Here is a 17,205-nt window from a genome sequence, read left to right on the forward strand (position 1 = left end):
AGGCAAGAAAGAAAGATTTGACTGTAAAAAGCCTTGATGAAGATAAATACCAGGATCTCGCATTTGAAACCAAAGATGACAAATGCAAACAATCCAGTGACTGCATGAGGCTTTCTAAATCTTCTATCTCAGAATTGGATAGGTTGCGGCGAAAATTAAAGTTCCAAGATAAGGGATGAGTAGATCCGAGAATTGAAGAAATAGGAATATTTTTATTTGTGACTACTCTAAATAGTCTTGGATATTGGGATCCCAAAGTTGGTCCCCCCACCACAAGTCTTCCCAGAACCGAATTCTTTCCCCATCTCCTACCACAAACCGAGTAAACTTGGAAAACTCCTGAAAGACTTGTGCAATAGCCTTCCAAGGACAGCGATGTGACCATCTGATTATGGTGTTGGCATCCCAACGATTAGAGTGTGATTCATAAATGCTTAAAATAACCTGATGCCATAGAGTTGAACCCTCCCTAGGGTACCTCCACAACCATGTCCCTAAGAGAGTGACATTCCTCAGAACAATCTTTCCAAATCCCAAACCCCCTCTTGCCACTACATCCCAACTGACAAGATGATCTCTTTTACCTTCCCCAACCCCTAACCATAAAAAATCCCTTCGTAATCTCTCAATTTTTGTAGCCACTGAAGCGGGTATCTTAAACAAGGAAAGGAAGTAGCAAGGCATGTGGGTGAGACAAGATTGGATAAGAATTATCCTACCTCCAAAAGATAAATAAGCCTTTTGCCACCCATCTAATCTTCTCGAGATCCTCTCAATCACTGGATCTCAAAAGCCACAAGCCTTGGGATTCCCTCCCAAAGGAAGACCCAAGTAGGGTATAGGCCAACCAGAAGCCTTGCAATCTAGTAACTTGGCCAACCTAGAAAGATGATTCTGTTCAAGATTGATGCCATAAATATTACTCTTGTCAAGATTAACCTTAAGCCCCGAAATATGCCGAAACACTAGCAATAAACTCTTGAGAGTCTGCAAATCTTCCTCACTAGTGTTAGAAAAGAAAATGGTATCATCTGCAAATTGCAAATGGGACACCCTTGTATTGTTCCTACCCACCCTGAAACCATCCAACGAATTTCTTTCCTCTGCTCTCAATAACATCCTGCTCAATACATCTGCGACTAAAGTAAACAACAAGGGAGACAAAGGGTTGCCTTGTCTTAAGCCTCTAGATGCCTTGACCCACCCTTTAGCGTTTCCATTTACTAAGATTGCAAAAGATACCGTGGACAAACAACCTCTTATCCATTTCCTCCACCTAGGACTAAATCCCTTATTTTCCAACACATGATCCAAAAAATCCCAACTCACATGGTCGTAAGCTTTTTCAAAGTCGATTTTGAATACAACTCCTTCCTCCCCTGAACGTCTTTTCTCATCCACTATCTCATTGGCTATGAGAATTGCATCCAATATTTGTCTCCCTTGAACAAACGCGTCTTGAGTAGAATGAATAGTTTCATGAAGTACCCCTTTTAGATGCCCTGATAACACTTTGGCTATAATCTTGTAAAGGCTAGTGATCAAGCTAATAGGTCTAAAGTCTGAGATTTTCTTTGTCATGCTTTTTTTGGGCAACAGAACTATGAAGGAGGCATTAGTGCTTTGATTGATAATCCCGTTACTGTGAAACTCTGCAAATACTCTCACTAAATCCTCCTTGATCACATCCCAGCAATCTTGAAACACTGCAATGGTAAAGTCATCAGGACCCGGCGCCTTATCCCTATCCAACTGAAAAATGGCCTTATAAATCTCTTCTTCGATAAAAGGGGAGTTCAACCTAGACACATTCTCTTCAGATATAGGGGACCAATTTAAGCCTTCAACTCTCCAGGACTCTCTAGTAGGACCCGAGTAGAGCTTTTCAAAGTAATGTAAATTCTCCTTTGTGATGCTCTCTGAATTATTCAACACTATTCCTCATTCATTCTCCACCACCTTGATAAATTTCCTATTTCGCCTACCATTAGCCACTTTATGAAAAAACTTTGAGTTACAATCCCCTTCCTTCACCCATTTCACCCTAGCTTTTTGTCTCCAATGAATTTTTTCCCTCAAAAATTAATTCCTCTAGCTCTCCTTTTCTTAGAGCTCTTTGAACTAAAAGTTCAGAAGTGAGACCCCCTCCTTGCTCAATGGCATCAAAGTTAGCTATTTCATTCAGGATGCTTTTTTTCCTTTCGTTTAGCACTCCAAAAGAAACCTTGTACCACTCTTTCAAATTGGCCTTAACAAATTGTAATTTCCTCATGAACTTGTGACCTTCCCACCCAATTCTTTAAAAACCTCTCCACCAACTTTTAAAGCACTCCTTGAAACTAGGATGTTGCAGCCACATATTCTCAAACCTAAAAGGAGTTGGGCCCCACTTGAACGGGTTGGTTTCCAAAACTATCGGCCAATGATCCGATGTCCTTCTAGGAAGAACTTCTTGAAGGCTTTGAGGAAAGTGATGCTCCCACTTATTTGAGTAAAGAAATCGGTCCAATCTTTTACACACGAGAGACTCTTGCATGTTTGGCCAAGTGAATGGTGCGTTCCGTAAAGATGGATCAAACAATTCACATTCTCTTATAAAATCATCAAAGTCCTTTATGCTTGAAGTTAGACTAGATCCTCCCAATTTTTCTGAGCTTCCCCTTATTACATTAAAATCACCGCCCACACACCATAACAGAAAAGATAGTCTAAAAATGTGTAACAATTCCACCCAAAAATCCTTCCTAAGTAAGGGGCTGTTAGGGCCATAAACCACGAACAGCCAAAGGGGCCCACAACCATCCAAAGCAAACTTGACTGAGACCGAAAAGGATCCTATTACCACCTCCTCACTATGCAATTTATTAGAGTCCCAAATAATCAAAATCTCACCTAAAGCCCCGCACGTCGGAAGAGCAGCTCAATCCTTATTTTTGATCGACCAGATACTACCCACAAACCTTCTGTCACACTCCACCTTTTTTTGTTTCCTAGATCATCACTACATCCGGATTCTCTAACCTTAGAAAATCTTTAACCACCCTTCGCTTTTTCCTTGATCCCAAACCTCTGGTATTCCAACTAATTATTTTCATGGAAAAACAGAAACCCTAAGCCCCCAACCAGTTCCAATAGGTCTCACAAACCTGTAGAGCATCTGCTCTTCCTTCTGGAATATACCTTAATATCCAGAGAGCATAAAACCTCACGCACTTTAGCCATTTTCCTGGGAGATAGACCTTCAATTTGGAACTCGCCTAATGAGGAGACCCCATCATCACCCTGGCTACCTGTAACCCGGTTGGGCACCTCACTGGGCAAAACGGGTTTAGTCTTAATGGAGTTGAAAGTCTTGGGCAACTGGTTTGAACAAATTAACTGGGACCCCACCGCAACATGGTTAGGATTGCCAACACAGTTTTGACATAAAGAACCCACATCATCTTTTTTTGGAAAAAATTTCAGAAAATACTCGATTTTTCATAGGAAATTGAGACTGAATGATTAGATTAGGGAGATCGGGAGCAGAAGGACTCACAAATGGAATTGCCAACCCAGAAGAAGTGGGAAAAGAAGACAAGAGTGACTAAGAAAGAGAGGACGAGTTTACCTCCAAGTTTTCCGCTACCAACATTCCACAAATCACCGAAAAGTTGATACCTTTACCTCTGATTTCTGGATTAGAAGGCAATAACGTGACTGAAGAACCACGAAGATCGGATCCCACTCGGCCCAAGAGTCCTTCTCTGCCTTCTTCAAAAAAAGGTTTGCGCACTTGCAGATCACGCATAGCCTCTTCGTCTCTAGATGACGAAGCCCCTTCCCCAAACATCGAATCCTTGGCGATCGGCAAAAGAAGATAGGACTCGCATTGAATCCTCGTTCCCATTGGGCTTCCTCCCTGAAAGCCCCGTCCTTTGGAAATTCTTCGCTATCTAACGAAGGCTTCCCGAGCAAAAGAGGCTCGCTGCGACTACGAGAACCTTGTCGGCAATTGAAGCTTGAAGAAAATAGGGTATTTCACAGCTTCTTTGAACCAAACTTCACTTCCTTTTTTGCGGATCCTCTCGTCTACTCATCCTGATCGTCTGAAACTCCTTTCCCCTTTCCCCTTTCCCCTTTACCCCTACAACGACTTCTTCTCTTCGTGGTGTAACCTGCTTCTCAGAGGTCTTCTTTTCTCCTTCTCCTTGGCCTAGCCTCAACGGGCCTTTTAAATTTTGCAACATTTATTGGGCTGAAATTGGGGAGAGACTGGACCTCTCTCTCGAAGGCCTGACCATTCTCGTCTGAGAAGGCCTCGTCCCCGTCGACTGTAGCTATGCTCGCCATCTTTGTCCCAACAGGCCCAAAGTTCAGTTTTCTTAAATTTGAACTAAACCAGCTATTCCCCATAGCCTGACCACTCTTATCACGTGTCCCCACTGGAAGAACATCAGCCGACCTCCTTTCTTCTCCCTTCTTCTTTCTGCCAACTTTCCCAACACGGAAACTACCTCCAACCGTTGATCTAAGTCTCTGAGCCTTCCACCACCTGTCCCCGAGTGAGATTCAAGAACCACCCAAGTCGACTCACCTATTGCTCTACCTTTCCTAACCTCTTCATCTTCGATCACTGCGACAGAAATAGTGAACACCCAATCCCCGTCTATCACCTCAATCAAAGCTGGAAGAACTAACCGATCCTTCATTGCAATTCTTATCCTCGCCTTGCTAAGATCAAACAATTTCAACGTTCGCCAATTAATTTCAGTCATCGTCCCCCACTTCTCCACTATTTTCTTCAGATGTACCTCAGACCAGAGATGAAATGGCAAACCCCGTAGCTCAATCCAACCTCCTCTCAACTTCCGAATTTTCCTTTGGCAACCACCTTCTCAATTGAATTGAATTCCCTCCCTCAATCTTAATAAACCTTAAATCCTGGAGAAAGAGAGCTTCCTCCATCGTTTCTACAAAAAAAACTCCTTTTTGGCCTAAGAATTGCACAATCATAGCCACTCCTTTCTTCCTTAATCTTCTCGCCACAACTCGGCCAACCTCAACCCATTTAACGCTATCTGCACTGCATTCACACACCACGGCTCGCGCCCATCTCCCAACAGGAACAAGTCCGCCTCTCTTTTGTTCTTTGTCTCTGACTACGTTCGCAAAAGACCAGTACAGAGGACCCACGTGATTGTGGGTAACCCTTTCCACATTGTAATGTCTTCCTTTTTTATATGCATTCAATGGGGGGACCACCGACATTGAAGACAACGCACTTTTTAGAATCTCCCATCCTCTGCCCTTCTTGCCCTCAGGAATAACTAGAAAAATTGGTTTTCTGTTGGTAGCGAACTCTGAAATCCTTATGAACCTTCCGTGGTTGTTGAAGCAAACTTCCAACAAATGGACACAAAATTTTCCCTTGAACTTTCTGTTGAACCCCAAGTTACTCTTCATTTCGATGGCTTTCGTCAAATGTTCGATCAACCACCTGACTTCTTCCTTTTCAAATCCTAAGACATAAACAGAGCCTTTGCTGTGCTCTGTGATCGAACACCAATTTCCTCCGTGCTCGCCTTCCAACCTAACCAAGAAGGTCTTCCTCAGAGACCTTCAACGTCCTTAACATATTCTCAAAAATTTCGGATTTTCCTTTGCATTCCTGTGTAGTTTTACATGTATGTCAGCTGCTTGGAGACACGTTGCAGCTCTCCCTTCAATCGATTGACTTGGGGTTCTCTGGTGTCTCCATGGTGAGCGTCTGTGATGAGTCTTTGGGAGAGATGCGGAGGATCATCGAACAATTATCATTCTATGGCAAAGGATTAACTCTTAAGATTTCACAAACAATGTTACTTCAATATTCATATTTTCATGTTTGAAGAAATGTTACAAAATCCTTTCCCCCTCTGCAGAACCCTGCTTATTCTGAATCCTTTACACAAACAATTCCTTATTCCTTTACACAAACCAACCTAGTCAGCTGCCCTGAGGTCCTGATTGTTCATCCCCCCCACACAAACCTTTCAGGTATACTTTATACCTTCTTCTGCAGCTTGTCATTTCTTAGAGCATACCTTCATGGTTGCTTCCTGCAAGGGCTTTATCGAACAGAGGGAGATTTTGAAAACCAAAACAGATGACATTTTTTACAACTTGAATCGATGAAACTTTATTCCCCCCCTTCCAGGTGGTTTGCACATTTTTCCCATGCAAACAGATGAAGCGTTGGTTCCCTCTTGAACCTTCATAGTTGGGTTCCTCCTTGAAATTTCTTTTGCAGCAGTGCTATTCAAGGGACTGTGAAAAATGATATTAAATATGCAGGCAGAGTAGCCAAAGCGCTCTTGATTGAAGTTAACCTACCCCCTTTGAGAAATGTTGCTCCTTCAAGTGGCCTTTGCTTGAAACACTACACCAGAATCACCACTGCATCCCACAATGACTTAAACAAAAGAGGCCCCAAAGGGAGTGTCAGGCATGTTGTAGACAGTGAAACAAAACTGCATCTTAAATTCTCATGCTGTTGAGGACTGAACCTATTAAAAAAGTAACAATACTTCTGTTGAAATTTGTCCTGATACCAGACACTGCTTCATGGAAATTGCCAAGGTATCTCAATTTCAGCTGATTTGGCCCATAAACTACCATATCATTGTCATCATATAATAGGTGAGACACACTAATAGATTTCCCTAACCTACTCCTCATCCTCATCTCAAAACTCTCCAGTTTGCTCCTTGTATCTTCTCTATCGCTCTTGATGTTTAAAGAATTTTTTAGGATTGCTTTTGATTTGACCTCTTTGGACTAAGGGGACAGTTTGCTCTCCCATCCCAAGAAAGAGCTTTTTTGGTAGTAGTGTGCTAGGTGGAGCTTCTTTGGAATTCTATGTTTGATGCTGTATGTAGGGGAGGGAATTTAGTATTATTGTTTGTTTATTTTTTTGAGAAGGATCTTTAATCTTTATTTAGAGTTGACCTCTTTGGAGTAAGGGCACAGTTTGCTCTCCCATCCCAAGAAAGAGCTATTTTGGTAGTAGTATGCTAGGTGAAGCTTCGTTGGAATTGTATGTTTGATGTTGTATGTAGGGGTGGGAATTTAGTATTATTTTTTGTTTCTTTTTTTGAGAAGGATCTTTAATCCTTATTTTTATATTTACTCTCTACTTATAAAATTTTTTGTTCTCTATTATTAAGCTACAAATTGACCCCACAATTTAAGCTACTAAATGATGAGCCAACAATGTATATCAAGTCAACTTGAGCTAAATCCCTGACACCCCACCTTATAGGCAATCTTCTTTGAACTTGCATGTGAGCTTAATAAACGAAGAAAATAAACATCAAGAAAATTTGAACCCTTGACCTCTTGTTAACCAAGGCTTTGGTACTATGTTAACCTACCAAGTCAATAATGCATATCAAGTCAACTTGGTATACATTCTTGTCTTGACCCCTATCATCATCACTCCACCCTATGTTGTATTTGATAGCTATAGCTTAGGGAGAAAAGTTTTGGGAGGATAAGCATTTTCATTAATTGGAAAAGAAGGGCTTAATAAGTTACTCCAAAATTCCTTAAGGTCTGATTCATAAACACAATGGACTGTTTTGAGTACTATCTGGAATCCCTCTCTATCATTTCTCAATGTTTTGCATGGGCTTAAGGAGATCTAAGAGGAAATTTCATTTCACACAATTAGTGATTTCTCAATGTCTAGTTCCTAGAAGAATTTTCTAAGTATCACTTTTGATTTGGAGTCTAGACACTCATTTGGTACTAAATTCCATGCCCAAGATTTTATTTTTTCATTTTTTTTTTCAATCAGAAACGAATTAGTTGCATTGAAAAGGTAAGTACAAAGAAGGATGAGAAGTCCTTTAAGAATACAAAATTGTCTATAGTAACAATAAGGCAGATAAGTGTATACTAGTACAAAAAGGTGGATAAGTGTATACTAGTCCAAAAAGGCAAATCTATTTGTGTACATCAAAATGATTAGGGCAACACTAGTTATATTGGAGGAAATAGTCAAATTTTTAGAAATTTGTATTCTAGACCACCTGGAGACTCATGGATGATAGAAGAGTTGGATTGATCTCCCATTTCTAAAGAGAGCGTTGTTTGGTTGGAATGCCCCTTCATGGAAGAAGTTTGCGAAGTTGGTTTTCAGCTAGATAAGGAATAGGTCATGAAATTGATAAACCATGGCATCATCATGTTGTTTTCAGATTTCCAGGCCTTGTACTTCGGATCCTCTATTGGCGGAGTGGTGGTTGCCTTGGTGAAAAAAATCATCTTTTCCTTTCCCACAGATGAAAAGCATAACTGAATGGCTTCATTGGAGGTAATTATTTACACTCAGCTTATGCCTAGTAATCGACATAACCAAACTTTCTGATCCGCTATTGATGTTGGAAGAAGTAACCTCTTGGATGGAGATCAAATCCAAGTTGGAGGTTGTGTCTAGAGTAGTCATTCCGTATTTCACCATTTGGATGGTGAGGTACGGATGTGGTTCTGACACCATAATGAAATTCAGAGAGGAAAACTTTGATTTTTCTTATTAAATAAACAGTAGAAGAAGCTAGAATATATACGAGAAGCATGACAACAAGCTTATCTGAATCCCCATAATTCAAGTAGCAAACAATCCCTCAAAATAAAGGATATATGCTGATTGAATTAGAATAGAGATTTCAGATACAATCATCTTTATATCTTTATTTAAAATAGGAAATAAAATCAGAATCTAACCCCAAAATACTAGGAAACTAATTCCTAAAAGTTAGGAATTAAATTGGAAATCCACATGTCTCCACCTTGTTTTCTACCTAATTGGCTATTACTATTGTATAGGGGTAAGTGTTGACATTCCTTCCCTTCTTTGCCTTGATTCCTGATTTTATTTTAAAGACAAATTTGTGCATCTGTTATTTTTATCTTGAGGAATTCTGTAAACTTGCAATCGCTATTCATTTTCAGGTACAACTTACAGTCACTCCCAGAATAGAAGGCATCCTAAAAGTAGTTGGTGTGAGGTGGAACTTGTCAGACTCTGTGGTTGGTTTTCATAACTTTGAGTCTAATCTTGTAAAGAAGAAAATTGCGAAGGGAAGAAGGAAAGCCAAGCATTCTCCTAGTGATAATCTGAAGTTTTTAGTGATCAAGGTTCACGCTCTTTCTTGTTTCTTTCCCTTTCTTTAATTCTAGACTGCCAATTAAACTAGGCGGGAGACTTCTATTTTGTATTGAATTTCTCATTATGCAGAGTCTTCCCAAGCTTGAGGGCTCTATTCATCACTTACCCGAAAAAGTATATGCGGGAGACCTGCGGCGTCTTGTTTTGGAGTTGAGGAACCAGTCAGAATATCCTGTGAAGGTATGGATTTTGTTCTTCTATTGTCCATTAAATAGTAATTGATATAGCTTTGCATGTTAACTTATAAAGTTTGTCATGCTTTCTTGTGAAGCATTATCATCACACTTCTCTTTTTTTTTATTAGCTTTGTAATTTTCAAAGGATTTCTCATTTAGCATCTTCAAAAAAGAAAAAAAAAAATTCTACCTCTTGATCATTCTGCATGTCGACTCTAGTTGACTTGTGCATCGTTGCTTATCTCGGAGTTCAAATGCTCAGAACTTTGCAGTTTGTATTTCGGCATAAGCTTAAGATGGGCACACATATAATGTGTCTCCAAATGAGAAACACATATAGGCAAGCTTGGCCATGCATTAGGTTGATCTACATTTTCCTACAAAAGTATGCATGCAAATGTGTGCTGGTCTTGTTCAGTCCTTAAAGTTGGTTGTAAAATTTCTTGGCAGAATATGAAGATGAAGATCAGCAGTCCTAGATTTCTAAATGTTGGGAGCTGGGAAATTTTGAACACAGAATTCCCTGCTTGCTTAGAAAAGAAGACAGATCCTGAACAAAGAGTACAGGCTAACCATAACAAAGAGTCTCATACCGTGTTTCTGTTTCCAGAGGTCAGTTTTTTTTGGATAATTTATGCAAAGTCTTTATCAGGCTATCTTTTGGGTTTGATTCTTTTCATTTGTTTATGTTTTTCAGGACACATTAATTCAAGGGGGAACACCATTCCTGTGGCCCCTTTGGCTTCGGGCTGCTGTTCCTGGAAACATTCCCTTGTATATAACAATATACTATGAGATGGGAGACATATCTAACATCATGAGACACCGGACTCTACGTATGTATCATAACTTACAGGTATGCACTTGAATATGAGAAATTCTAATTTCTTAATTTGATTTGTTATATATGTTACATATGTGTGTGTATGTGTGTGTGTAGATATATATATATATATATATATATATATTTGAACCTACAACCTCCCACAAACCCTCCCCATCCCTTTACCACTTGCGCCAGGCCTCAAGGGCCATATATATATATTATATGCTTCTTATAGTTCTCGTGATGGCTTGATTAGAAATTAATCTCCTGGAGAACAAATGTTCTGCTAATAGTAAGAACAAATATACTATTATACCTATTGAGTTGCATTTTGAAGTTGTGGCAATGTTATCATTGTGTTCATTTCTAAGCTTTTGATTCTTCTACTGGTCATGTATATGACCACATTTAACCATATTGATTCCAATTACATGAGAACTCCATCTGTTTCATTACTATGACTATTTTTATGTTTATTAACTTCTGCTTATTTGTTAACTATAATTGTTCTGTAATCCATTAGATTGATCTTCTATAGGTATTACCATTTGGCTTCGACCTATTTGTGAACTGTTATTGTTTGGTGATCCATTACATTTTTCTTATAGGTGTTATCATCATTGGATTTGTCGTTCCAAATCAGCCCTTGTCCATCAAGATTGAAAGAGTTCCTTGTGCGCATGGATGCTGTCAACAAGACCAGTTCAGAGATTTTCCAGATTCATCAGTTATCATCTGTTGGGCATCAGTGGAAGATCTCATTGCTTCAACCTGTTGAGACCATGCTTCCTTCAGAGTTGATGCCTGGCCAAGCTTTGTCACGTTTCTTCAAGCTTGAGGTTGGTAGAAGAAGTTGCATTTTTTGTCCATTGCTTTTTTTGCAATGATTTCAATTTTGATCTTAAAGTATTTCATTGTATTCTGTTTTCTTCCACTAATATGCTTCCTTGATTTTCATCATTACTCTCTCACACTGACTACTAACCCATTAACAAGGATGTGTTTCTGGGATTGATTTTGTCAATACATTGTTGTGCTGATTGCTGTGACATATTTTCACATTACAGACCTTAGAGCTTAATGCTCAAGCACTGGGGCTAAAGAGTTATTTCTTGCCTTTCTTTATGTGTGTAGCCACTCTTTTGCATTGTGTCCTCCACAACACACTTGTCCTTGTTTAAGTTTGTTACCAATATACTTGCCATCTTAAGTCGGTCAATTAGTTTTCGTTATTTTCGAGGATGACCTAATTTTATTTCTTTTTCCTTTCTGTTAATTATCTTCTTGCTTCAGAATGTCAGGAAATTGACAACTCCTGAAGACAAGGTGTCTTTGCTTGCTCCTCAAGAGGGAAGTGATGTAAAATTGGGCAGTGAGGCTAGCAATGAAATTCTGTTTGACATATGTAGCTCACCTCTGGCTGATTTCCACATTTGCGAAAGAATCCACCAGGAAGGATCACATCAGGTTAATTTTTGTCTTGCTATATAATCACTTAATATAGATAATGCTACACCACCATCACCACTGCCCACCTGGGATTTGGTTTATCTAAATGTTATTTTTATAATTTCCTGATAATACAGAAAGATCTATATAGTACCTCTGCTCTGATTTTAACATTTACTATGGATCCATTTGAACCCTACAAATGCTGAAATCAGAAAGGGAGTGATGCTGGTATAGAGGAAGACTTGAAACATTTTTTCTGCTGAAAAGGGTCATATTCTCATTCAATTAACATGCAGATTATGAAAAGGTTCTTGTTAATGTTCTCACACATGTTAGCATTTGTACTATCAAATGATGCAAGTTGAGCAAGTGATTCCTTAGGCACATTAAAGTCATCTACACTCAAGAGTTGGTTAGTTTGGATATGGCTATTGATCATCTTATATTTCCTTTTTGGAAATATTATTTTTATTAGAAGCAATGTCTTGGGAATGTAAAAAATATTATTCATTAGTAGTCAGGTGCATGTATTGTGGATTTAGTAGAAGAATAAATTTTCTAGTTTGCTGTCTTACCATTAACTCGATCTTTTTCTCTCTGCTTGGCACAGGAACATCCAAATTCTGTCGACTTCATCTTGATCTCTCAGCCATCAAATGATAGTATCAATACCGGGTTACCCAATCCTCCTCCACATCTCTTTTCTCATCATGTATGTCATTGCAGGTAAGATTCAACATGAAAAAGAATGACTTTTATATGGATTTCATGTAAATACTGGTGTTTCACTGTGTAGAACATTTTGTTGTTTATAATAGGATTGAGAGCACAAGCCCGATATGGTGGTTAATGGAAGGGCCTCGGACCATACATCATAACTTTTCTGCTTCTTTCTGTGAAGTGAAACTAAAGATGACTCTCTACAACTCATCAGATTTGTCAGCATCAATTTTCATTCATACTCTTGATTCTATCCCCAGCACCAGTCAATTAAGTGAGGTAATGGCAGGTTCTCCTGGAAACCAAGCAGGGTGGTATGATACATCTCTGTTGAATGATATTAAGGTCACATCCGACGTACTTGGAATGAAAGTTGGAAAGCCACCATCACTGGATAGTGTCTCCCAATTCATTTGGTCTGGGTCTTGCTCTACTAAAGTTGAAGTTGAGCCAATGTCCACAGCTGTAGTACCTCTCCAGATATGTGTATTCTCCCCAGGTACATATGATCTATCAAATTATGCTTTGCATTGGAATCTCCTGTCATCCAAGGATGAAGGAAGTCATGGGAAATGCCCAGGGAGCCCCTATTATCTCACTGTGCTGCAATCTGCCTGAGAATCTCTATCTAGAATATATATATTTGATACCTTCCTACAAATTTTTAGACACGTGACCTTGGGCTAGAAAAGGGATGAAGAAAAAGGGCACAGGATCTTGGATGTAGTCATTTTTGTACCTTTTTGCTTGTAAATTATTGTGTTTCAATGTTTTGTTTTTTATTTTTTATTTTTTTGGTAACAGTAGGGAATGGTGACAAAGTTTAGTTAAGACAGAAACCGAGATTGAATTCCTCTTTGTTCTTAGAAAAATAAAAGCAAAGAAAATGTCATAAATTCATTACCCTGGCGGCTTATTTCGGTCTCTAGATATCTGAATCATGACTAAACTCAAGCCTATGCCTCCTTGTTTCTCATTCCCTTTTTGGTTGTTTATTATCATTGCAAGTTTGTTGGGCATCTTATTGTTGAATTGGACGTCCCAGTGATAAAACATTCGATGTGCATTGCAATCAATTTCATGTAGGGACCGGGGGTTGCAACTTTGGTCTGATGACCGATCCAACATGAAGTTTGGAGGGATTTAGACAATCGGTTTTAAAACTTGGATTTGAACAATTCCAAATCAATTGGGATAAGGTTCTGTCTAATGTGTGTTGAAATATGATTTAATGTTATTTTATATAATAATACTTATTTTTTATATATTTTTTTAGAAAACTATCATATTTTTATTGTATTATTTTTTATTTTAAAAAAAAGTTATAATTATTATTATTTTTATTATTATTAGCTTGAAATGGTCTCTTTTTACCTTTAAAATTTTGGTATAAATATATATATATATATAGAGAGATTTAAAAAAACATTATGAATTGATTTTGAATCATACAAATTGATTAACTTGAGTCTAACGGTCAATGTGAGAAGTCTAATGGTCAATGTAAGTTTAAAAAACTAAGGTTGGATTAAGCATTGGGTACATCCGAATAGAGAGGATGGAGTTTAAAAAAATGAGGTTTAAAAGGGACGTCTGACACGGGAAACCATGGGTCCGGGTACTCCTTAGAAATGGCTGCTTGGGTGGGTGGTTTACATGACTTTACTTACGACGTGTACCAAAATAAATGAGAATAAGTCCAGAAGCAAAAGACGCCTATACCCAGTCAGCTTCGCCCAAAAGATCCAAAAACGCGTTTTTAATCGATTTCTTATATCCCGCCCCTTTCTCCGACACTTCCATATTAAAGAAAAAACACGCAGAAAGAAAGATCAACAATCCACGGTTGACCCCCTCCCTCTTCTCTCCTCAATTTAATCATCCAGATAAATAGAATAGAGTAGTAGTTGAACCCCATAGCAGCCAACAAAGAATACCTCCATTTCTTACCCCAATAAAACTATCCCAAAATCCCACCATTCTCTTCCCAAGAACACCACCCGGCTAATCATGAACGATCTCTTCTCCGGTTCCTTCTCCCGCTTCCGCAGCGAAGAGCCGCCTCCGTCTGTCGAGATGACCTCCTCAACCGCGGGTGTCAATCTCGACAAGTTCTTCGAAGATGTCGAATCCATCAAGGAGGAACTCCGAGAGATGGAGTCCCTGCAGCAGAAGCTCCACGACGCTCACGAGCAGAGCAAGACTCTCCACAACGCCAACTCCGTCAAGGAGCTCCGATCGCGGATGGACTCTCACGTCTCCCTCGCTCTCAAGAAGGCCAAGCTCATCAAGCTCCGCCTCGAAGCCCTCGATCGCTCCAACGCCGCCAACCGCAGTCTCCCCGGATGCGGCCCCGGTTCTTCCTCCGACCGCACCCGCACATCCGTCGTCAACGGTCTTCGCAAGAAGCTCAGGGACTCCATGGACGCCTTCACCTCCATCCGCAACCAAATCTCCTCCGAGTATCGCGAAACCGTCCAGCGCCGCTACTTCACCGTCACCGGCGAAAATCCCGACGAAAAAACCGTAGATCTGCTCATCTCCACCGGCGAGAGCGAAACCTTCCTTCAGAAGGCGATCCAAGAGCAAGGCAGAGGTAGAGTTCTGGACACCATCTCCGAGATTCGCGAGCGCCACGAGTCCGTCAAAGAACTGGAGAGGAACCTCAAGGAACTCCACCAGGTGTTCCTCGACATGGCTGTCCTGGTCCAAGCTCAGGGAGAGCAACTCGACGACATCGAGAGCCAGGTGGCAAGAGCCAATTCGTTCGTTACAGGCGGAACACAACAACTCCAAACGGCGCGTAAGCACCAGATCAGCAGCCGCAAGTGGACCTGTTACGGTATTATCATCTTGATTGTGATTATCTTGTTGATTGTGCTCTTCACCGTGCGGCCTTGGGAGAACAACGGCAGTAGCAGTAGCGGGAGCACCAGTAGCACATCTCCACCTCCACCTCCACCACCTCCACCTACTCAGGCGTAGCCCGTCGGATTGATTGAAGTTCAGATTTTTTATCTTACACCGAGATGCACCATATAGTACATGTATTATTTTATTTGTTATTTTTGAAGACTTTTTTCTACGGTCCCATTTGGCATTAGTGAATATGGGGGGTAGTTGAATCATTGATGGATGTGCAGTTGGATTCAATGTTTATCTCATTGAATAAAAATGGTGATGCAAATTTTGAAAATCATTTTTACTTTTATCATTGCATAAATTCAGACTTTTTCAATTCCATATCATTTAATTATTTAACTACAAATTTCAATTGTTAAATGGTCTTTGATTGACATTGATATTGATTTCTTAGAAAAGCCATCATTGGACACACATGAATCTTGTAGACTTTTGCATAGACAAAAGTATAAGGACAAACAATCGTAAAAAATCCTCAAGATGGAGGAATATTCTCTAGAGAATTATATGATCTATATTTGTTAAAAATATTTTCTTTTCACACCTTCAAGCCCGGAAAGAAAAAGCAAAACAAAATTGTATTTAAATAAACCACAAGTTTTGGGACCCACATGATCCATTTGAAATTTATCTCCACATCCGATTTCCAACGAAATTATCAAAAGTTGTTATTTTAAATGAGTTCTAATTTATTTTTATTTTTTTTTGGGAAAGTTGTGTTTACAGCCGACTAATTAAAAGTATTATGACAATCAAATTGCAATGAACTGGAATATGAGATTTGACCGTGAAAGGGCAAAATATTATCTTTCTCATGCACTCTTTGTTGACTCCATTTTATGTTCTTAGATTGCCCCTCCATGCCTCCATGTCAGCTGTAACCCTATCTCCATATTAGCAAGAAACCCTCCATGTCACATGAGAGACTGAAAATTTATAAAACAGAAAAATCTGAATTTGAAACCTATGAAAAATCACCCAACCCGACAATCGGTTGTTATTTCCCTAATATGAAACCTTTCTTCTCTCTGATTTGGGAGCATTTCTCTCTCTTTCTCTCTCTCTCTCTCTCTCTCTCTCTCTATCTCTTGGCTTCATCACCCACACAATCCCAAGACCCATGTAAAATTTCCCAAAAATTGTCTCATTTGAGAAAAAAAGAAAACAATTAACCTAAAACTCCAACCTGCGTGTTTCTCTCTTGTCCACATAAAAGTGCAACAAAATGGAGCATTCAATCCTAAGAATGTCCAGTTAAAATACAACTTCAAGAGGCACATCTGTGATTGTGAATCTACTACAGCAGTGCGTACCAGAACGGAAAGGTGGAATCCAAAATATTGGCTTTGTGAACAAGATATCTCTTCCTATCACTGAGTGTCATTTTGCCCTAACCCAAAACTGAAATCTGGAGGTAAATAATTTTCATTTATTGTTCTTTAGTTCATTTATTTGAAATAGAGCACATCAACGATTTTGGAGTCGTTGGTGGACTTGAACTTTTGTGTTGGTTTGCAGGAACCATATTATTCCTAAATAACCATATGACCCACAAGTCGTATTGAATCTAGATGGAACTTACAACATATCTGGTTGTAAGTCGCATTGTTATTTTGGGGACTGTATCACCTTAATAGACCTTAGGTACCACCTTAATCTACCTTAGGTACTACCTTAAGCGACCTTAGGTACTACCTTAGTTAAAGTTGGATACTACCTATCCGAAGCCTTAGACCTTCATTTGTGACCCTTAAAGCATGTCATTATGTGATTATTTTGTGTGGTCAAGTGGTTTACCATTGGTTTTTTGCGGATTGTACCTTAGGTACTACCTTAGTTAAATTTGGGTTCTACCTATCCGAAGCCTTGGACCTTCCTTTGTGAGCCTTAGAGCATGCCATTATGTGATTCTTTTA

General features: G+C 39.5%; 2 protein-coding genes across 2 annotated transcripts in view; both read left to right on the plus strand.

Moving 5' to 3' along the window:
- LOC100248747 (uncharacterized) overlaps positions 1-13,270 on the plus strand; it is a 55,066-nt gene extending 41,796 nt beyond the window's left edge. Inside the window, exons 21-28 of the mRNA XM_002263605.5 lie at positions 8,977-9,162; positions 9,263-9,373; positions 9,820-9,981; positions 10,067-10,225; positions 10,804-11,034; positions 11,489-11,662; positions 12,258-12,373; positions 12,466-13,270. Coding sequence (XP_002263641.2) covers positions 8,977-9,162; positions 9,263-9,373; positions 9,820-9,981; positions 10,067-10,225; positions 10,804-11,034; positions 11,489-11,662; positions 12,258-12,373; positions 12,466-12,985 — 1,659 coding nt within the window. The 3' untranslated portion in view covers positions 12,986-13,270. The remainder of the gene's footprint in view (positions 1-8,976; positions 9,163-9,262; positions 9,374-9,819; positions 9,982-10,066; positions 10,226-10,803; positions 11,035-11,488; positions 11,663-12,257; positions 12,374-12,465) is intronic.
- Positions 13,271-13,873: 603 nt separating this feature from the next.
- LOC100265818 (syntaxin-121) lies at positions 13,874-15,563 on the plus strand. The gene has a single exon (XM_002263950.5). The coding sequence runs from the start codon at positions 14,378-14,380 to the stop codon at positions 15,350-15,352; it is 975 nt and encodes a 324-aa protein (XP_002263986.1). The 5' UTR covers positions 13,874-14,377; the 3' UTR covers positions 15,353-15,563.
- Positions 15,564-17,205: the final 1,642 nt, after the last annotated feature.

The sequence above is a fragment of the Vitis vinifera genome, chromosome 8 (assembly GCF_030704535.1).
Source record: "Vitis vinifera cultivar Pinot Noir 40024 chromosome 8, ASM3070453v1".
Taxonomy (NCBI): Eukaryota; Viridiplantae; Streptophyta; class Magnoliopsida; order Vitales; family Vitaceae; genus Vitis; species Vitis vinifera.